Source organism: Falco naumanni, chromosome 8, assembly GCF_017639655.2.
Source record: "Falco naumanni isolate bFalNau1 chromosome 8, bFalNau1.pat, whole genome shotgun sequence".
Lineage (NCBI taxonomy): Eukaryota > Metazoa > Chordata > Aves > Falconiformes > Falconidae > Falco > Falco naumanni.
The window spans coordinates 43,942,946-43,965,076 of record NC_054061.1 but is presented as its reverse complement, the minus strand read 5'-3'; the positions used below and the strand labels follow the sequence as shown (position 1 = coordinate 43,965,076).

Sequence of the window (22,131 nt, the reverse complement as noted above, 5' to 3'; positions counted from 1 at the left end):
CTCCTTAAAAGAAGGGAATCTGTATGTCTAGGTTCCTATTACTTTACACCTCGTGACTAATCCTGATCAGCATCAAAACATATCCACAAAGATAATGCTTTCCCCACCCCACCCTGTTTTGAGAGGCATCAGATACAATGCAGAATAAAACTGCAGTGAACGCACCTGGAAGGGTATTAAAGTCATCAATGAGATACATGTGCTCTCTGTCTGGGTCTGAAGCAATCAGATTTAGTTCATGCACAAACTCAACCTGTGTTGGATCTGAAGTATTTACGATTCCTATTGCATACATTTCGATGTTCGCTGCATGAGCCTCTCGAACGGCAATATCTAGTTTTACAGCTTCTCTCTTGTCTGCTTGGCCATCTGTTAGCACAATAGCTACTTTTCGCACTCCTGTTCGAGCACCAAAAAATCCTTCCTGGGTTGCTTTACGGATAGCAGTTCCTGTGTAAGTGCCTTCTCCCATGTATTGCATTTTTCTAATTGCTTGCTTAACATCCTGTTGAGTTGTATACTTGTTGAGACCAAATTCTAGCCGAACTTCTAAACTGTATAACACAAGGCCAATTCTGGTAGCATTTCTGCCTACAGTTACTCGGTCTACTAAAGCAGTTACAAAGTCCTTGATAATCTCAAAATTTTCTGGTCCCACACTCTCAGAACTGTCAATCACGAACACAAGCTCCATAGGAATTTCCTTACATTTAATACCGCAACCTGCAAAGGAAAAAATAAAAAAACCCCAGATCATGATGGCTTGAATTGGTATCATTTTAGAAAGGAGAATAATGGCAATGTAATGAAGAAAAATAGAATCTGAAATTAAAATTTCCCTGAGTACTTACCACATATCTCTTTAATTAATTTAATTATATCTTCTCTCTGCATATGAAAAAATTAAATATGAAAATATTTTACAATTTCTCTCTTTCAAATGAAGTATAATATTGACGCTACCAAAGATTTTGTTTATAATGTTTATCTATGTCCTACAGGGATTTACAAAAAAGTCTTACTATTTTAACTTTCAAACCTGACCTTCCAAGCTTGGAATGAGTCCCACATTTTACAATGAACTTTTTAATATAGCATATAAGAATCATTGACTTGACAACACAGTAATGGCTCTATTTAAAACAATTGACCACTGTCATTGTAAAGACTGTTTGTGAAGATCTGCTTCTCATTAAAACCCATTTGTATTTTAGCATCTGAATAATATGAATATCCCTTTAAAATGTATTGAGAGTGGAGAAATAGACCCAGCTTCAGGAAGCGTATTGCTTGTAGTGAGCTGGCATATGACAGAGCTCACCAACACAGAATGTGATTGGGATTTGTGAACCCTAGTGTACCTGGCCCACTGTACTACCCAGCTTTCAGCAGCCAAAAAAAAAGCTGCTGCCTTTAGAGCTGTCTATTCAGAGAAGTGATAGCTTCTGTGACATGAAAACAATGTACTTCTCATTATTAGAGCAATCATTTGTTATGTTTTTTTGAAGTGCATGGCAGGACTCATTTGGCATTGAGTCAGTCTTTCAAATACAATCTTTGCTAGCACTGCTCTGCTTCCATCATAACCCTCATGCATGACATGCTTTACTGAATTTGGCTCTAGTGCAGTTCAGGCTTAGCAGAAATACAATTAAGTTTATAGCATGATAGACCGTGACAGGTTTGAAGATCTTTGCTCTTTAGACTCTTAAATAGTTTAAGGAGAAAACTTTCCTGCAGCAGGTACACACCTGGGTCGTCTAATACTAACTGTGAGAGAACACATAGCAGAAAAATACCTAAAATCAGCATGAACTTTAAATTCCATTTCAGCATAAAGTTGATGAGAAAAAGTCAGAAACTTTTGCATGGTTTCTTTGTATATTATTAATGAGACCACTTCTAGTCAGAGAGCTTATTTCAAAACAACTGACATTTCATCTGATAGTATCTTGTTTGTCTCTTGCCATAATGAGATTTAAATAATGGAATTTGCTTACTGTTAGGCCTTGTTCTCCCTTTGGTCCAGTTTTGCCCTGTAACAGTGATTGTTAATTAAGCTACCAAAATTAGTAACATTGCAATTCAGAATATTACTTCATCAATTCCATTGTTATAATAATATTTGGCCAATAAGAACTTTGGATAGAAAAAGTAGTGTTCTTGTGATATTATCTTGTGCATGTAGTATCCACAACCTTCTAAGGTGGTGGTGTTTTTATGGGAATTGAATAACCTCAAAAGTCTCCCACTGGATCACTGATTGTCAGTTTACATTAGAAAGGGAGAATCTGTGCAAAGCTTTCTTGTCTACCATGTTGTGTGTTTCTTTTCTCAGGATACTGTATGCCTGCCTGACACCCTGGAATAATCAGAATTCTGCTTCATCATATGTGAGTCTAATAAGGCCAGGGCAAGAAGGGCAATGGTGTTTATGTATCCCTACTTAATAGTATGCAAATGTCAGAACAGGACACCACATTTTCCTTTCCAGCTTTTGGGGACCTAGCCATCAGCAGAAGTTCCCATTTTGCCTCCCTTCATCTGGTTATCAGCTCTGAGGGAAAGCCTGAGCTACAATTACTTGGGAGCCATAGAATAGAATTGCATAGTTTTATCTTAAAATATGGCAGTTGTCTTTCACTGCCTTAAGAAAGAAAACACATCTGTGGGAAGTAGGCTATTCAGCATGGAAATGTCTTCTTTATGCTTGTAAAGGTTTTCATCGTTTCAGTTTCTTAAGTATTTCAGATTATATGTAGTTAAATACTAAGAACAAACAACCCACCTTTATTTTTAAGCAGTTTGAGAAACCAGACATGATAAACTTGAGTTACTCACAGGTTCTCCAGATAAACCGGGGTCGCCCACATCACCTTTTTCTCCTTTTTTCCCCTTTTCCCCTGTAGCTCCTCGATCCCCCTTTAAAACCATGTGGGTAAGCAGACAGAAAGTATACGTCAGTTTTTATTACACTTTTCACATTTTTCTCTAGCTGCCTTTTTCGATTTTACCTTCAGCTTCTGACTTGGGTTAGAAATCTTTGTTAGAGATCATTGAAGTCAATTGGTATTTGTGAATTTATTGAATAACTCATAGTACTAGCTAAGCATTTTTATGGGAAAAAATAGCAGAAGCAGTTTGAACAACGAACCATCTCAAACAAGTCCCTGCAGACAGCGGGGTTTCATGGGATATTGCATGATGGATACTATTATCTGTGTCTGAGAAAAATAAGGTAACAATAGGGAAATTGAGAAGAAAGACAAGGATGTAGTTGCAATGAATATGGGGATATCACTCTGAGAAATCTTTTGGCCCAGAAAAGGAATATCAAACAGATGAATTAGTGCCTCCTGGTTTGATTTTTAATGGGCTATGGGACTTTGTACAGCCTTTCTGAGACTATGTGAACATACCCAAAAACTGATCCCAACACACATTTCTCTTTTTCTTAACATTGATGTAGACCCCAAATTTTGCATAGTGGGTGGGTAAAAGAAAGGCAGTGGTATTAAATCTAATACCTATGTTTCTTCTAATTGCAGTAGAAGACAAGTCTCATATGATAGTAAAAAAAGCAACACTGAAAGAAATGCTGCTATAAAAAGCTAAACCAATCATGTGAATGACTGCAGTTTTCCCAAATCCCCATTCCCTTTTCACTGAATTAACATGCTTTCAGTGAAAGCTGACTGTAATGAGCATTTCAGTATGTTGGCTTTGGTCTAGGATATTATCTTTGATTGAGATATCATACCTTCTGTCCCAAAAGCCCTTCTCCAGTGGGGCCTCGTGGTCCTGGCATTCCTTGAATTCCTTGTTCCCCCTAATGATGATCCAGGTAGAGACATTAACCCTCGGTAACATTTGTCATGCATTAATTTTAAATGTTGAAAGAAAAAGTGTTTCAAACTGCATTTTAACAAGTGTCTTGGGGCACTCAATGGCAATGTAGTAGCTAGCTTATATTTCTCAAATACTTCATTGGTATAAAGATACATAATATTGAAAAAATGCATGATCATTATTGGTTCTAATTCTCCTTTCTATCACATTTCATTCCTTGTCATTCCCCTTTTTTTATTTTTGTTTTTTGAGTCTGTATCATCTGATCTATGCTTTGGGTAAAAGAGGGAAAAAATAATATTACACAGATTTAGGATGGAGACTTTCTCTACCATAGGTGGTAGTTCATAGAACTACTTCAGACTGTCTCCATGGACATGAGAGTTGGGGAAGAGGGAATGGTATTTTTAATTTTGAAAGGCTATCTTTCACTGACAGAAAATGCCTCTGCTGCCTCCTCCCTCCATACAGACACCCTTGGGCTTGTTGTTTACAGCAGTAGAGGTAGAACAGACTTCGTTGGTGCCCATGTTATCCTTCTTATTTTCTAGCCTGAGGCTTTCCTCATAGAAGAAACAATGTGAAATCTCCTTAACAATGTGATGATCAGACAGACCACCCAACACAGGTTATATGTTGAAGACACTGAGTCTTTTTACCTTAATTCCTTGAATACCTTCACCAGGAGGTCCCAAAGAGCCAGGTGGCCCTGGGCGTCCAATGGTCCCCTAGAGAGAAACCCTGCATACATTAAATACGATATTCACAATAAATATGTACAATAAATTGTTATACCATCATGTAATTTCCTGTCCATCCTCTACCAAATTGATGCCTTTTTATAAGTAGTAAAGATAAAATTGCTTTAGCTGGCAAAGACTCTTTTTATCCTTTATCAGGTTATTACAATCCAGTCTATACTTCAAAGGAGTCACTCAGGGCTTAATGCTCATTGAACATGAATCGTCTTGCTGAGATATACATTGTATTGAAGGATGGATTGTATTGGTGGGACATTGGGGACTGAATTAAGATATAAGAGAGGATTATTGTTGTGTTATCTTTCATCACCATTAAGCTCACACAGTAAGATCTATAGCCATATATACTAATGTGGCATTGTAAATATATGCTTGTTGCTAATTTATAATCTAGAAAAAAGGTTTCAGTTCCATATATTATTCATAGGAAGCAATCAAAACCCACATAGTATATTAATTTTATACCTACACTGCTATTCCATTATCCCTGAATGAAATTCTCAATTTCCTCATTTGCAGGGATCCTGTGCACGTGCCAGTCCTTGAGGCTGGCACTGGCTGGGGAAGTGCTTCACATCTGCTTAGCTCTGGACCTAGCCTTCATGCTAACGTGAACTGAATCGCTGGGACCAGTAAGCCACATTGTGCAGGTAATACATTCTTTGTTGCAAAATCTTTGCATTTGACCTTGTTCAGTTTGTTTATGTTTACATTCTGAAACAGTTCCTTTGTATTAATAGACTTCTAAAGCTGAGCTGTAGGACCGTAAGAGTTTCCAGTTTGGGACGTTTCATAGTGAAAATTGCTTTTCTAGTTAAAATTATTTCCAGGCCTTTGTCATGGTATTACACAATCTTTTTAGCAGGAATTGGTCATCATATTGGCTATTAGATGATTATTGATGTACTTTATACAGTAAAAAAAAGGAATTAATTCTAGAAGAACTCAATAGTATGCCTGTAGCTGTCACAGTAGTATAGGCAAGACATAATGAGTGCTTGCCAGGCCATTAATTCTGACCAATGCTATGTGTGAAGAAATTTTTGCTACTCAACCGCAGCTAATGTCTGCAGAATCCCGAAGTTTTGTCACGGATCTTCACTGCAGGATTGTCACTTTATCATTTATTGTATGCAACAGGAAGAAGGCCATGGTTTATGGCTAGTCACTAGAAACATTTCTTGTTTACTACAAAATAAAGACACTGTATTCCTTAGTTATCTTATTTGTCAGATTAGTTGTTTCCAGTGAAGAGTGAAGACAGAAAACATACAGATGTGTTTGCAGGATCACATACTTTTATACTATAGGGTTTTTTTTTCTTTTTTAGAAATGAGACAGTGGGAGACATAATTGTTTAAATGGCTTACTTTTGGTCCTGGCAGGCCTTCTCCTGGGGGACCAGGGAGACCAGTTGGTCCTCTACTGCCAGGATCACCCTGAAAGTCAATAGGTTAAAAAATAAGTAGTGCACACTAAAGTTTATCTGTAGAATTCCCAGCATCTGTTGTACTCAAATGGGACAAAGAGAATTATTGAACAGCACAGTGCAATGTTAACCCATGAATCTGCAGGTAGGGCAAGGAAGTTATTTGGAATAAACAGTGAGTAGTGGTCTAAATGTATTCAAGACATGTACAGTCAATTATGCAATAGTTACACGGGAATGACAATTGCCATATCATAAAATGAACTCCAGGGTTCCCAGACCAAAATGTTTTTGCTTGCTGCCTGTCAGTTGAATCAGACTCCATATTCATGTTGGTACTGTTCTAGCTTTTTTCCTATCCGTGCTTTCAGACAGCTAGGGTTTTGAGGTGAGTGGAAAAAAGATGTACATCCTTTGAAGAGACATTAAGCATATTTAAATAGCTGTAGTCAGTCCTTCAGTTGCCTGTATAATTCCAATAATCCTGCGATCAGCATCAGAATGAGTTCTGAAGTGAAGCTTGAAGGTTTTCTATGGCATCTACCTTTTATATACTGACAAGTAAATTAAAGCTGGATTAAAAAGGTATTCTGACTGTGACCTATAGGTAGGAATTATATCTGCATGAAGTGGAGTACACACATGCTTTTGCTTTTCCAGAAGTTAAGTGTAAGGACCTACCTTAGGTCCTGGTAGTCCAACTCCCTCTGGGCCTTGTTCACCAGGAATCCCAGGAAGGCCTGGCAAGCCCTGAAATTATACGTGCAGACTACTTTAGAATATTAGAATACTAATTTGATTTATGGCTATATTGACTACATGATTTTGTTAGCATTGATATGGTAGCATCTTGAATATATTGTCTCTTAGTGGGATCACTGTGGTCTACAATTGGTTAAATTCTACTCTGAGAAGCCAGAAGTGGTGTCAGTGTCAGTGGCATTTGCATGTGTGTTGCATGTCATGAAGGAGGCTTGTATGAGTTTGAAGACAGAGGAGTCTAATCCGGAGGGGCAGGTGCAGCAGCAGTTCTGCATTGGATTGCACAAAAATATCAGGATGTATTAAAAAAAAAATATCCAATTTCCATTTTGACATTCATTAATTTTTATTCCTCAGTGTGGCAATTGCGTGCACTTTTACTGTCTTTAGCACAGCTAAATGCTAGTATATCACCAAACTCCCTGGCCCTAGTCAGCAAGCTTCCTGGGACTTCCTCACTGCACAGGCATGCAGGGCTGGTGGAGCACAATGTTGGGCAGACTAGGTAATGTGAGGCCAGTGCTGCATACATGCGCAAGGAAGGGAGAGGAAGGAGTCTTCTCTCTTTGTATCCTTTTTGCAGGGATTGGTCATATCTACCAGTAAAGACCTCTGTAAAGGGCTGTAAAGTAGATCAAGCAATTCTTTGCCACACCTTCAACAAACTGATGAAAGAACTGAGGATGGTTTGTTCTTCTCGCTCTTTGGACAGTAGTTGCTTTTTTAGTGGTTCTGGAATGTACAGCTGCTTAGCTGGGCTATATTGTCCTGTTTGGGAATAAATTTTGTATGGCTGGGCAGAAGACAGCATCCTACACCAAGATATTGAAGGAACTGATTGAAACATCAGCGATACTGCATTAAAAAAAAAAAAAAGCCCCACTTGGAATATGTTACGTTGTGCAATCAGAAGTAGTTGGAAGACATAAGAAGTCATGGACTAATCCAGAGGGAGATTTCTTTTTCCTTCTATGCTGAAATGCATTTCCACAGTTGAGGAGCCTTTTTTAGGCTTTTAGACCAGCAAATCTTTCCTAGCATGTCAGCCATGGAAGTGAATAATTTTGGTGTAGCACCTATTTGTTCCAAATTCAAGTAAAAAAAATTGTCTATAAACTTACAGGTGGGCCGGGATAACCATCTCCTTTTGGCCCAAAGGGCCCAGGTGGTCCTGGAATACCTCGGTCACCCTGATGAAGGCAGGAAAAACAGCTGAGGTGAATGCCAATAGAATTGCTAGCAGAAAATTTCCCATTAAAGTGAAACTTCTTTAGCAAATATACTGTAAGTTGATTTTATCTGTCTATCTGGTAATGTATTTTACTATAGGAATTATTATTGTAGGTTATTAATCCTGGGATAAAACTGGGTTATTTAATAGTGCTGAGGATTTACAGGCCCTTTCACTTCTAAGTCACTGATTTGAATCTTTTTCAAGAACTCTGTCTGTTGTCATTTGTAGCCTAAATATAAGAAGGAATTACTTCAGTCACATTCCCTGTGTTTTTATCATGATCACTATTATTCCAGCTTTGGGAGAACAAGCCCAAGTTGACAGACAGCTAAAAGTTTAGCATAGGAACTGAATTACTCAGAGGCTACTTTACATAATTCTTACAACTAAAGATAGAGGAACTGCTGCAGAGCATTGGGAAAACTGTATAACTTCTGCACATGCTGTATGTTTGTGTGGTGAGACAAAGGATGTAGGGCAAGGGTTTGTGGTTTGTGTGGCCAATTTAATAATGTTGTTCTCTATCACAAGATTCCTGTTTGTTTTTGTTGTTCCAGAATTGTATTTTCCTATAATGCTGTGGAACCTCATTAAAGCTATTGAGGATAACAGGAGCTTCCTATTGGAGATGTACAATTAAGCTCCTTTCATGGATTCAGATAGCTGGAGTATCTCAGGAACAGATTTACCAGGCAAAGAAAGAGGACTTTAACCCTCCCAGCCATACTGGATGGTGAGTGAGTTTCTTAGAGTTACATCTGGATTCATGATCAAGATTGTGTTTGTCCCTGTAGCAACCCAAAATAAGGGCAGGCAAAATGGTGACAAGCAAAGACCCATGCAAATATTATTTTAAGAAATGAAGCTGTAAAAGACTTTTGCCTGTACAGCTTAGTGCAGATGTGTGTCTGAGTGTGACGCAACAGCAAAACCACTAATACTGACAAACACAGCAGAAAGTGAACACCACAGTCAGTACACAATATGCAGCATCACTGAATTGAAAGAGGTTTAGGGGCTCAAGGCTGAGGGAGAGACTTGCAACTCAGCAAAGGACCTGCTTCCTGTTGGTTGGTTCTTGTTGGATTCCCACAAATAGGATAACATGTGGTTCTCTGAATTAACTGGTCTGTACCAGAAAAGTATGTGATTCCATCATCATCATCTCCTCCTGATGAAAATAAATTTAAGGATCTTGAAAAACTGGTCAAAAAGGGATAGAGATTGTTACATGTTTCTCATGCTTCTGTTACTGTGTTCAATTCACTCCAAAAACAAGGGATTAAGGGCTATACTCAAAAGTACTGTCAAATTCAGTAAGTTTAAAAAATAAAAGCCAGGGGGCGCAGGATCCAGTTTATTTTGAGAAACACAGGTTTATATGTCCCAGTTTCTTGGTGTTCAGACAAAATTAGCCCTGGAATGAAGAGCGGCTTAAAAAAGTTGAATCTAGGTAACACTGAGTCAACACTACAGCTGTGCTAGACAGAAGTTCTTAGAGATTAGCTACTTGTTCACGTCCTTCTGCCATTATTTAAGGCACCTCTTCTCACATTGCCAGTTGGGCCCATGTCCTGAGATCTTTTTGGAGTCAAAATTAGGAATGAAGCAAAGGAGCCTGGCTGAGAAAAATCAACCGTGCTTGACAGGTAGGCTGTTGTAAGCACATAAATTAGCTGTTCTCTCTGTATTCATTCACTCCTCATTGATTAAAACCGGTAATTTTTCACCTGGTTCTCTGCCATGTGAAAGCCTATAGTTTGCAGAGCCTGGATGACTGACCCTCCATGGTTTTCTCACTCTGCAAACCCTTATACTCTGTAAGTGTTGTGTAACATACATATTAAGAACTCTGGAACACTTGGCTGTCCTAGGTGATTTGCTGTTGCCTCACTAAAATCCTGCCTTATTTTACAGTTCTATCAGAAACCAGTTTACCAATTTAGGAGCTACCTTTGCCCCAGGAAGCCCAAAACCTGGTTCTCCAATAGGTCCAGCAAGACCAGGTAACCCAATGTCACCCTGTAATGAAGAAAATACATACTCTAGTTATGTATTTTATTAAACACCAATCACAGACTGTGGTTTTGGATTTCTGTTACACAATTTATATATATATATATACACACATGTAATAGATAATTATATTTACTGCTATTGCAAGCATTAAACACCAAAAGAAGAAGAAAGACAAGTATTTTGATATCCAAGGTTATCCAAAAAAAAGAAGTGAACATAGGTAGGCCACATCTCAAGCTGGCATACAGTTAATAGCAGGGCATGGTGGTAACTAGACTGGATGCAGCCTATAACTCATAGAAAAGAAGAAGTTTTAGGTGACCTCATAAGGCTGAAATTATTTACGTGAATAATAGCATGGCCTACTTAGCTTTTCACCCTGTGTTTATAAGCACTAGGAGTTGGAGTGTGCATGTTACCTTTGGTCCAGGCACAGCTCTTCCAGGAGGGCCTGGCATTCCAAGACGTCCTGGCACACCAGGCTCTCCCTGCAGTGAAGGAAGGAGAGAAAAAAATGGGTTTTTCTGAAAGTGAGCATGAGCATCTCATAGAGAAAACATTTATGCAACAATTTATAATATTCCATTAAAATTCTGTTAGAATTTCTAATATTTTGTTCTATGTGGAGTGAAATCTAACGATTTGAAGAACTGATAACTAGCATAGTTCTGATTTCTCAATAGAAATGAGATTCTTCTCAGTTGCTGAACAAATATATGTTATTAGAAATCCCTTTCTTAATGTTTTGAGACTTGGTCTAGCACATCCAGCACTCAAGACTTCCTGCCCAGCTGTGTAGGTATACTGAAAACATGTATATTTTTCTGTTAGATTTTTTAAAATGGTCCTTTCAGTGTACTTTTTTACCCCTTATTTTTCCTCTTATGTGGAAATACACACTCTTGAGTGTATAAATAGCAAAAGACTTAATAAGAAACTGGAGGCCAAAACTGGAGTAGTCCTTCTCTTACTTTCAGTGAGTACAGAGTGTTTGAATAGACTCCAAATCCATAAAAGAATATCAGCCATGAGGTAGTGTAAGGGTAAATAAAATACTGTCACATTTGTATATGCCATACATTACACTATCTTCCCAAATATTTCTGCATTAAAATACCAGTATTAGTGTCCCTTAACTTTTTCCAGACTGACGGGGAAGCAATATGGTAAATGCAAAGTTTTTTTTAAAAACCACTTCTAGATGTTTATAGGGATCATGGTGTGTCTTGCTAAGAGAAGCCTTAGCTGAACTTATTTTTTTTCCCCAATTATTTTTTAAGCAGGTTCATTCCAGGACAGTTGTTTTTGAGTTCTAGAACAAAGCAGAACTTTGGGGCCTATTTTATACACAGAACAGTGGCAATAAACCTACTTTAGCTCCAGCAGGTCCAGGCACACCTGTTGGTCCTGTTAATCCACGTATTCCTCTCTGACCTTGATCTCCCTACAAAAATGGAGAAGACAGGTCACACATGCCAAATAATATTAAAAACGTGTTAACTGGAATTAATTTTAAATACCAGTGAAAGATAATGAAGTTCTGTCTATTATCAATTGACCACAATGCCTTCTCTGATACATCAGCTTATACTTCTGGACAGAAAAATCTAAGAAGACATAGTGTAAAGTTTATAAAGGGATAACATCTATTTAAACATATTATTTGGCTGTAATAATTTCAACAAAAATTAAACAGCTATGGGTCCAGAATAATCCTGAAAAATTTCCAGTACAGTAATCAATTTTATTGCTGCATCATGTCATCCGCATGTATTCCCTACCAAAGTAATCTGAAAACAGGTGGATGCCTTGATTTTCCTTCCTACACTGTTTTTTTAGCCCTTCCAGCTTCTTGCAATTGTAATGCTTAATGTATTTATTTCTCTTCTATTGTGACATTTAATCATTTAATCTCTGCATGTCTTGTCCAATGTCTTGGACAATTATTTGAGCAATTTCCAGTGTCTTTATTTCACAGAATACAGATGATGATATAAGAAACCAGAATTACTTCTTCATCTCTGTGAATCAGTACAGAAAATCAGTACAAGAGCCAGAACTTAAAAGACTGACGCAGTTGTTCCTACTAAGAGAAGCAGTATTCTCAGTTAGCTCTTTGTGGACTTCTTGGACCAGATACTACCACAGATACTAGAAATTGTGAGCCACTGAACTGTCATTTCCAAGGAAATTAATGTAAAAGATGTCCTGGGTGATCTTTTATTAACTTTGCTATTTAAAAAGTTGTTTTATGCTGAGGCTGAAATAAGCTCTGCAGTTAACCACTTTCAGAAGCACTCATTAACCTATTCCTTGAGTTATGTTTTTTCATTACTTAAAATAGACCAAAAAAGAGAGGGCTTTGACAAACCTGTTCCTGGAACATTACAATTTTGAATGTCACCTTTAGTAAGAAATTCTCACCTTTTCCCCCTGTATTCCAATCCCTGGAGCACCTTCAGGACCTCTAAGACCAGGTAACCCTGGTTCACCCTTAAATAGGAAAATCAAAACAGTGTTTCAGAGTACTGCATAGACATCGTGCTAGATCAATTCTGCATTCACTTGGATAAGCTCATTAAAATCATAGACCTTTTAGAGTCAATAGCAAAACTACCACTGAGGTCAGTGGCCCCAGGATTTTCTTCCCATATTCAGAAGCAACCATTATAAAACTGTGGGTAGAATGCCTAAAGCAGCATGGTTCCTAGTGATGGTTGAACACTTTAAGTATATGGAGTTTCTGATTGTAGGAAAATACTATAATCAGAAGGCTACAAAAGGTTGTCTGTAGCCATTTTAGTGGTTTCCCTTCTGAGTTGCAGGGCAATTGGCAGATTAAAAAAAAAGCCAACAACTGTAAACAAGATAAGACACCCTCCCACCTAAAAAAAAACAGAAGAAAAAGAAAAGTTTGCCCTGATAAACTATGTTTGTAAGAGAATTTTTTCACTGAAAAATGTGTTACTTTTCTTCTTGTCCATGAACACTCTCTCTTCTAGGTTTGGGTATCAGCACAGGGAGAACAGTAGGAATGCTTGGAGTGAAGCAGGTATGCTGCAGACAGGTATGAACCAACCTTTTGTCCAGGAGCTCCATCTTCTCCTGGAAGACCAGGCAGACCTGCCAGTCCTGAAGGGCCCGGCTCACCCTGACATCAATAAAAAGTAAGTCTTTCTATTAAATGCAGACTTGGTATTATTCTTTCTCTGAATCAAGGAAATCTATTTTTTAAAGTTTACTAAACTCTATACATATTTACAGCAAACATTTATACATATGAACCCAAATCTTGCTGTTTTTTAAAGACAGCTCTCATGTATCTGGAAGTATCCTACCATCTGATTGAACTGTGCATTTTATCTATGCAATTAATATTACTAGCTATTAATGCTTCAGCTCATTCTTAAAAAATAATGCTATCATTTCATTAAGTGGCAATATCTGAAGTAAATATCAGATAGAGCCGACAGTGACATGATGATTGACAACTTGCTGGTGAGTATCAGTGCAAATCTAGTAATGGCTGTGGAATTGTCATTGGCCTGTCAAGAGCCTGACCTGGTTTTAGATGAAATGGGAACATATGGGGTCAAATGGTTTCACTCAGCATTACCACATTTTGTGAAATTAAAGAAAGAAATTGAATAATTTCTCTCCTTTTCCAGCCTCTGTCCCAAATTCCTAACAAACAAGAGCAAAAACAGGACAGCCCTATGCTTTTCCACTATCACAAAAGTAATTTTTCATCTATTCCCATATTTTATGTTAATCTGACTGTTAATGACATAGGGACTAGTTAATATCTTGGTCACTTTAGCACTAACATAATCTGATTACAGCTTCCTCTCCTCTAAGCAAGTGTACCTTCTGTCTAGTAGTACAGGTTGTTTCCCATATGGAAGTGTAAGGATGTAGCTGCTGCTCTGTTTACATCCTATCCTGTGTGAAAAGAGAAGGAGCTGCACAACAACCACTGTTCAGTGTTTTTATTCACCAACTCTGGCTATAGCTTAGCCTATGCTGGGGACTGCAAGTTCTGACAACTATTTAATATTCTGGATGGTTTTCTGGACAGAGCTGTACATGAGCTGTATGCAACACTGACTTGAGCATGGGCCAGACATGTAGAAATTTTCAGACACAATAAATCTTACTACTTGTGCAGAACTAATGCATTTAAAATGTTCCTATTTCTGGATGTTATTGAAAGTCCGTGTTAAAAATTTTAAAGACTAAGAATTTAAATTTTATTTCTAAACCTATTTTTAAATGCCTACGGAAAGGATACTGAGGAAACACAAATTTCAAATCCAAATAAATAAATAAATAATAAAAAATAATCCCTCTATTAACAATGTACCTTAGAACCAGGCTCTCCAATACCTCTTTCTCCTGGCACTCCAGTCTCTCCTGGCAAGCCTTGTTCACCCTTAAGTACAAATAATTTTTTAACAGCAATATCATGGAAAAATATAAAAGCATATTCTTGGTTGCTTATATTTAAAGAAAGATTATTGTGATACTGTCCTTAGTATGATGTGTTAAACACTTGGTCACAAAGACTGGGAATCTGCAGTATGTTTTCAGCTGTCACCAAAAAGTTGTTGTTGGAATGTTTAATGCTATCAATCTACAATTTTATGACCCTCTGCATGTTTCCTGCAAAAGTAGCTGATATTTCAGGAGCATATCTGATATCCACAGACAATTCACCCTTCTCTTTTTTTTACCAGTGGTAAAGCATATTCCTGCACAATCATTTAAAATTTAAGAGGTGATCACTGATACTGCAAAATTCTTTACCTGGCATGGACCTTTGGCTCAGTTACACCTCTAGTTCCTTTATACTATGCTTTAATAGCCTTCAGTCATTCAGAACTTTATTTGTCACCTTGTTCAGAAAATCTATTTAAATCTCCATTCTGAATACTTAAAGGGTGATGTCTTTCATTAACGGTTCTTTATTTTGCAAATCAGTCAAGGCTAAATTATTCTGAGAGTTTTCATTCAGCAAAGAGCATAGGTACTCTTCATTATACATTGGACCATTCTTAACTGCTAGATACAGTAAATACACAAAGTCAGGTGAGATAACAGGCAGCAGAAGTAACAAGGAAGGCAGACATTTTTTCTGGAATGGAAACAGTACAGTGAGGATAAAAGATCATACTGAAATGTTGGTGGTGTTCTGTGTTAAGTATAACTACTTTTCAGAATTGATTTGCTGCACCTGCACCTGATATGACGAAACTGCAAGTTCAGGGCAGACAACCCTTTCCATGGAAATCTATCAGACAAAGTGCAGTTCACTGTCTGATATGTAGTACCTCAAAGGTTCTGTGGTGAGCCAAGCCAAAACCTAAACAGATATCTATGGCAATGGTTTATCAAGGCTTTTCAGTGGGGTAGGATCTTCTGTATGGTTTGATTATATTAATAAAGAAAATAATTTCCTGCAGACATGTCAATACTTAGATTGGTGTTCAGCACTTTAAAAAGCATAAAGATAGAGATAGACCATTTCTTAACTAGGAAACAACAGTAAAAACAGCACAGTAGCTTTTACTTCAGAAAATTCCCTCACCTTTGGTCCAGGTACTCCCTGTCCTGGTAGCCCTCTAGAGCCGGGTGGTCCTTTTGGGCCCTCCACTCCCTGAAAAGTTTAGTTAAGTAATTATTAAAAATAAAATATTCTCTGTTTCTACACATTTAAGTGTGGGGTGAGGGAGAAATGAAAAACACACCTTCTCTCCTTGAATTCCAATTCCAGGCAATCCAATTGGCCCAGGTAAACCAGGAGGACCAAATTCACCCTGGCAAACAAAGTACAATTGCTTAGTTGTGTAAAGATACAGAGCAATCTGGGAGAGCTCCTGTGCTAGTACATGTTGGCTTAACGTCTATTGAAGTCAGTGAATCTAGGGATCTGACCTTTTACCTTTCATATGTATGCATTTATTCCCTGCTGGTTCAGTTGCAAAGAACTGCTAGTCTCTTTCCCCCCTTTCTAAACCTTAACTTTCCCTCAGAATCAGGTGCTCTTTTGTAACACTTCCTATTTTAATATGAAGAGATGTTAAAATAGGTTGGGAGAGTTTATTTGGCATAAATCTTTCTAAAAAATACCTTATTATCCAGGGTCTGTTGTGGGTTCTTTGTCTTATTACACCCTTTGCAGTGAGTATCAATCCTGTATTCCCTGTATTACATAGATTTATTGGCACTTTATTAATCCCCTGGTGTATTTACTGCTCACCTTTTCACCTTTTATGCTGATGCCTGGAAGTCCACGAGGGCCTTTTGGTCCATCAAAACCACGGTCTCCCTACATGAAAAAATAATAGGTTGTTAACTGTAGAAACATACAGCTGTTCTCTTCGAAGTAACCTGAAACACTATTTGCTCTGTCCTCATGAAAACCAAAATGAGAACCAGAAAGTAGCTCCTAGATCTGTTTTCCAGGATACTGAAGAAATCATCTTTTCAAATGAGCTGCTCTATGGTTTGAAATTACTGATGAAAGAGCTGAACAAGCTTCTTTTTATCTTTCTGCCCACCTTGATTGTTTAAGATCCTGTCCTGCTTCCCCTTAAATCAATGGCAAAACCACAACAGATTCAAAAGTCAGTAGGACTGAGTAAGGAGACTAACTGAAAGCTGAATTCTGCTTATTTGTCTCATGGGTTAATCTCATTAAAGTATGGCAATGGGGATCTGGGTCTCACTAAGAATTTTGCCAGAATAAAGACCAAACTGTATTGTTGTAAAAGTCTATTATAAATGTCATTTTCTTTCTCAATGTTTATTTACAAACCAGGGGTCTTAGGGGAAATGCAGGTTACTAATAAGGACACAAATACTGTGCCTTCTTGTACTTCTGTTAATAAAACATGTAGAGACAGATCATTAGCTTGTGTAAATTGTCACAGAATCACCCAAGGCAATAAAGTTAGGCCCCAGACAGGTCTTTTCTCCCCCTGGTAACCAATTCCATGATTTGAACTTTGAAACATATTATATGGATTTCTGTTTAAAATAACATTCTTCACTCCTGATGCTTTAGAACACCTGCCTTCATTTTCCTTTTTACTGAACTGTGAGCTTATAGTAAAAACATTCTGAAGAAAGCAACTGTAGAATTTGCTTAGATTAACAATTCACCTGTTTAAAATGTGTTTAAAACCAGAGAGCTGACATACTTGGCAGCTGTGAATAGCATCAGAGATATGTATAGACACCGTTGACACATACTTGGCTCCAGGTCAGACTTGGCAGTCAATAGTAGTACATTTTTTATAGAATCAAGAGTTTCAATAATGCTGGCAGAATTCCACTTTAATTATTTTATTCTGTCTATTTTATTTTATTTTATTCTATTCTGTCAATTGCTCAATGGTTTTGGTTAGATTATGCATTCTTCTGTTCTTGTTCCCACCGTGCATTGTTCCTGTGCTTTACTTACAATTTGTAGTGTTTCTTCCTACATGAATGGGTATTTCAGTGGCAATGAAGTGATTTCTAAATGCATTTTCTTAAAATTATTTTTTGTTTGTTTTCATGCATGAAATCTGCTAAGAAAATACAATACAAGCCATAAACTTGATAGATAATTTTTATAATTCATCATAAAATACATACTGGAAGTTTGAAGATATTATGCTAGCCATAGTAAAATTTAAGCAAATTATTGCTCTACAGTATTGCACTAAGCAAAAAACCTAAGATTTTTAGTAAAGGGACAGTTGGGGCCTAAATCTGTGAAACAATTTTTTGTTTTCCCAACCAAAACTGACTTGGTGCATGCATAAAAATGAGTTAATCAGTTACTCATTTTAGCTTATGTACAAGCTGTGTCACTTTGTTATTGTAACCAAAGGTCAAAGTGACAGCTGAGCCTGGGAGTTGGTTTTCAGTGGGCAGCAAAAGGAGCTAGCAGTGAGACTCATGAGTTCATCCAACTCCAAGGTGCAACTACTACTGTTGTTACTTCCACTGAATCTGAAAATTAGTAACAGCAGCTTGCTTTTCCCACAAACTGAATTCAGACTTCTGGTAAAATGCATAAACTGGCAGCTGAGGTATTTAAGTTTAGAAGCCTGTCTTTAGTGACAGCAAAGATCTCTATATGTAAGGATTTAGAAAAATGCAACAACAAAAAGCTACATTTTTTATCTAGGAATCACTTTTATACTATGTTACTTAAAGCCAGATGGTTGAGGCTCCTTTAAGATTATAGCTGAAATTCTTTCCAGGCTTAGATCCCCCAAATCTAGCATCAGGTGAATTAAATATTGGCTTTACAGGCCCCAAAAAGCTAGCTGTGCCTAGAAGTCATGTTTGGACCAACTGAATTCTGTGAAAATATATTGAGTTAATTGATGCCAAATTTTAATATTAAGTTACAAGCTACTTTCTCAGGTTTCCATCTCTGCTATGGACTTGTTTTGGCATGCACTTATTTAATGGTGCTGCTCTGGTCTTAAAATGCTTTAACTGCTGTACCTTTGCTCCTGGAAGCCCTTCTCCTGGTGAACCTCTTTCTCCTTGAACACCTTGTGGTCCCTGAGGCCCCTGTTAATATAAGTTTAAAATAGCCTAGAATATGTATTAATCATTCAAATCAACAGCAGCATGTTCTATGACATTGTCGGTTTTAAGCACGTCTTTAAATATTGGTGTAGTTATAACCTGTTAAAAATAATACAGTAATACGATACAGTAAGTGATGAGCATTCTGGCCTGCAGCAATAACAAGGCAGACAGTTTTACTTTTCTGGTTACTTGCAAATCACAGGCTATGTAGCTGAAATTCCTATTCCTTATACTTTTGAAACTTTAAACTTTAGTTTGGTTTAAAAATTGTTACTAATCCTTATTAAAATATCAATAGAATCATGAGAGATGGGGAAGCAGGTTAAAGGCAATGCAGAAGAGTACTGAAGAAGCTATAGAGAGATTTGACTGTAGTTGGTGAAGAGAATAATAGCATGCCTGTCTCTTTTTGAAAGCAGATCTGATAGGAGCACAAGGGGCAAGCAGGACAACTAAAACTTTTCACTAAATGCAAGTGTCAAACCTGTGCATATTAAGCCCGCTTCACGGCGTTTTTCTGCATCTGTTTTTTTTCCCCTCTGATTTATTCCTTGAGACTAAAAACACATCACAGTATGCTGGTACCTTTTGCTCTGCATAGCCTGAATGTGCTTCTGCTTCTTCAGCACAGAGCTTTAGAATTATGCCTAGTTTTTCGGTAAAGATAATAGCACTGCATTCAGCCATAAAAAGAAAACTCTTTTGAAGCTAATACACTTTGAAGTAAATTTTAAAAATTTAATATAATTTTTAAAATCAGAATCTCTTGGTACACCAGTACAGCTTCTGTGGCTAACAAAGATGCATATCATAAGCACCTCTTCCCTGACAAAGTAGCTCTTCCTCTGTGCTGTTACTGAAGAGACTGAGGAAGCACTACTGCCCCACTTAGACTGACTCTCACCACTGGCCTTATTAGTAATGCTCTTTTCTTTGGGCTCTTCAATGAGAACTCACTCCTCTCCAATAGTGTATTTTCAAGCAGGTTTGAGATCAGTCAGTTCCGTTACCAAACCATCTTTCTGTTTTTCATGGGAGCACCTCCTTTGAAATGATTATTACAAACATTTCCTTGTCAGTGGGGAAGAGCTACTTGTGAAAAAAACCTGCACAAAATTTCCCTTGTGGTTGCACTAAGGGTCTTTCATCCAGGTAATGAGAAATTAATTTGAGTCTGCTGTATTGTAAATAGCTCAGTAAATGGTGCTGACAATTTGAAAAAAAGCTACCATAAAATTGGTGTACTGATTTTCCGATTTACCACAAAGAGGTTGAATTTACAACTAGCAGGAGTAGGAAGGGAAGAAAAAGAAGGTAAAGACTTCAGAGGCAAGCCTACTATAAATTCAAAGTAAAATGTTTTTTTTTATTTCTTCCTCTGTTACCTCCAGTAAAGGGAATACTGGTCAAATTGTTACGTGGAACCACTTACGCAGTTTGGATGTCTTTGTGGAGGTTGTTTAGGTATGACTTTTTCTAATGTTACAGTGGTTGAAATGGAGTCTCTCCCTCAAAGCCACACTGATGTTAATGTTCTAAAGATAGCAAAAAGCAGTCAGCTTCGAAGTTACTACATGTGGACTTGAATCTATCAGGGGACAGATCTATTTAAATATTTCTGTCGTTTTGCATAAGGTGTTATTTTTTCATAGCTGTTTAGGAGACTAAGGTAATTAGAAAAGTTAAGGAATTGGAAACATTTATATTTTATTGAGGGAAATGAAAGTCAGACAATATAGTATATATGAGAGAGGACTAGTGGAAGAAAGAAAAGAGATGGTATCATTTAACACACACATATCCTTTTTTACAGGGAAGCACTGAGAATTTTTCCTTTCTCTCCTGCTTCCCTCTCACCAAATAAAAAATAGACATACCATAAGTCCTGGCTCACCAACTCCAGGTGGGCCTACAGGGCCTGGTCTTCCTGTCAAACCGGTGTCACCCTTCAAACAAAGATGCATTTTGAAAATGCCTGATTTAGGGATTTGTATGTGTGCAGCATATAACAACTCATCAGACATTCTGTGCTTGAAATACTTGATGTAGGAGAATACAGGAATGGCAGAGAAAATGTGAGTGTCCCTAGTCATACAGCATGCAGGGCCCAACAGGCACTGAACTGGCGCAGTGCCACAGCATTAGGGGATAGCCCCAGTTCTGCATTTGAGAGAAGGCAATCTTGAACCTAAGTGGTTAATTATTCCCATCATATTCCTACTACACTATGTATCACTTATTGTCCTTTTCCAAGAAGTCAGCATTTCTATCATAGTGCTTCTGTTTTCTTTATGCCAGTTATCTAAACCAACAAGCCTGTTTTTCACAGGATAATTTTTGTTTAAGACTAGGTATGCATTTTTTTTTAGCCTTACACTGCTTGGATTGAGTTAAGACAACTGTAAGAACTACTGTAAAAAAGTTCTTTAAAGTACATACTTAAAATGTACTTCTTTTTTTTTTTTTTACCCCCAAACAGTTTTGATCAACACACAAAATACCTTTCCAGTACCATAAAAACATCATTTAGAGACTTGACGTTTCTCATGTACCAGCAAGTATATTATCTCAGCTGTTTCAGTCTTCGTTCTTATCCTATAATACATATCATATAGAAGATGAGAGGTGCTTGTACCTTTGGACCTGGCAGTCCTATTCCAGTCTCTCCAGGCAAGCCAGGTGGCCCAGGGAGACCTCTTTCACCCTTTTCAAAGAATGAAAAAGAAACAATTCTGCTTAAAATGTTTTGTTTCATGTGGGATATAAGAGTTTTGACACTCAAAAGCTCTATGCCTCACTGTTGGCCAGCAGGCACTCTAAATATGGTGCAAAGAAGATATCAAAAGAGATACTGTCCTTCATAAACTTATTTACAAGTTTTTCTCCACAGTATTCCTTTCAGTACCTGAAGAACCCATTACCCTTGGCTGAATTATTCAGTTTAAGGATTTTCTGAGAAGCAAAGTGTAACTGTGGCCTTAATGAAGTTAAAACAGTTCCCATATTGTCTATAACACCCAGTGCTATTTACATCTTCCATTAGACTACAATGATGTCAATTCATCACAGAACCACAGAATAAATACCGGTATACCTGGAATTTACAATGGAGTGAGAGGGAAACCCAGCAAATCTTAAAGATTTAATAAATGTAAATCATATTTTTCAAACAAACAAACAAACAAACAATATTTTATGTTTACAGAGGGGACTGTATCTTGCAGTGAAACACTGGGTGACTTCTGTGGCCCACCTTCAGAGGGCCCATTGCACCATTGCAAGCCTGTTTCCTGAATTTTACTCATCCTTGTGACTTCAAGGTATCTTCTGCTGAGCATCAGTAAACAGTGGGACTACTAATTTTGAGATATAGAATTCTTCCTGAGAATGTACAGTTTCAAGAGAAGAGTTTGTTTGAGATCCTAAACAGAATTCCTGCGTGGCACTTAGGCAGAGAAAAAAAATAAATTGAAAACTGAAGA

The 22,131-nt window shown here is 37.5% G+C and overlaps 1 protein-coding gene across 1 annotated transcript in view; it reads right to left on the bottom strand.

Annotated features, from left to right (window-relative positions):
• Positions 1-22,131, bottom strand: part of LOC121092605 (collagen alpha-1(XXVIII) chain-like) — a 35,039-nt gene that overhangs the window by 3,131 nt on the left and 9,777 nt on the right. The window contains exons 11-31 of the mRNA XM_040603854.1: positions 21,285-21,353; positions 20,527-20,595; positions 18,560-18,628; positions 16,314-16,382; positions 15,802-15,870; positions 15,642-15,710; positions 14,418-14,486; positions 13,134-13,205; positions 12,479-12,547; positions 11,427-11,498; positions 10,474-10,542; positions 9,989-10,057; positions 7,923-7,991; positions 6,721-6,789; positions 5,981-6,049; positions 4,509-4,577; positions 3,761-3,829; positions 2,842-2,922; positions 2,001-2,036; positions 852-888; positions 166-723 (exon numbers count right to left, since the gene is read on the bottom strand). Coding sequence (XP_040459788.1) covers positions 166-723; positions 852-888; positions 2,001-2,036; positions 2,842-2,922; positions 3,761-3,829; positions 4,509-4,577; positions 5,981-6,049; positions 6,721-6,789; positions 7,923-7,991; positions 9,989-10,057; positions 10,474-10,542; positions 11,427-11,498; positions 12,479-12,547; positions 13,134-13,205; positions 14,418-14,486; positions 15,642-15,710; positions 15,802-15,870; positions 16,314-16,382; positions 18,560-18,628; positions 20,527-20,595; positions 21,285-21,353 — 1,891 coding nt within the window. The remainder of the gene's footprint in view (positions 1-165; positions 724-851; positions 889-2,000; positions 2,037-2,841; positions 2,923-3,760; positions 3,830-4,508; positions 4,578-5,980; positions 6,050-6,720; positions 6,790-7,922; positions 7,992-9,988; positions 10,058-10,473; positions 10,543-11,426; positions 11,499-12,478; positions 12,548-13,133; positions 13,206-14,417; positions 14,487-15,641; positions 15,711-15,801; positions 15,871-16,313; positions 16,383-18,559; positions 18,629-20,526; positions 20,596-21,284; positions 21,354-22,131) is intronic.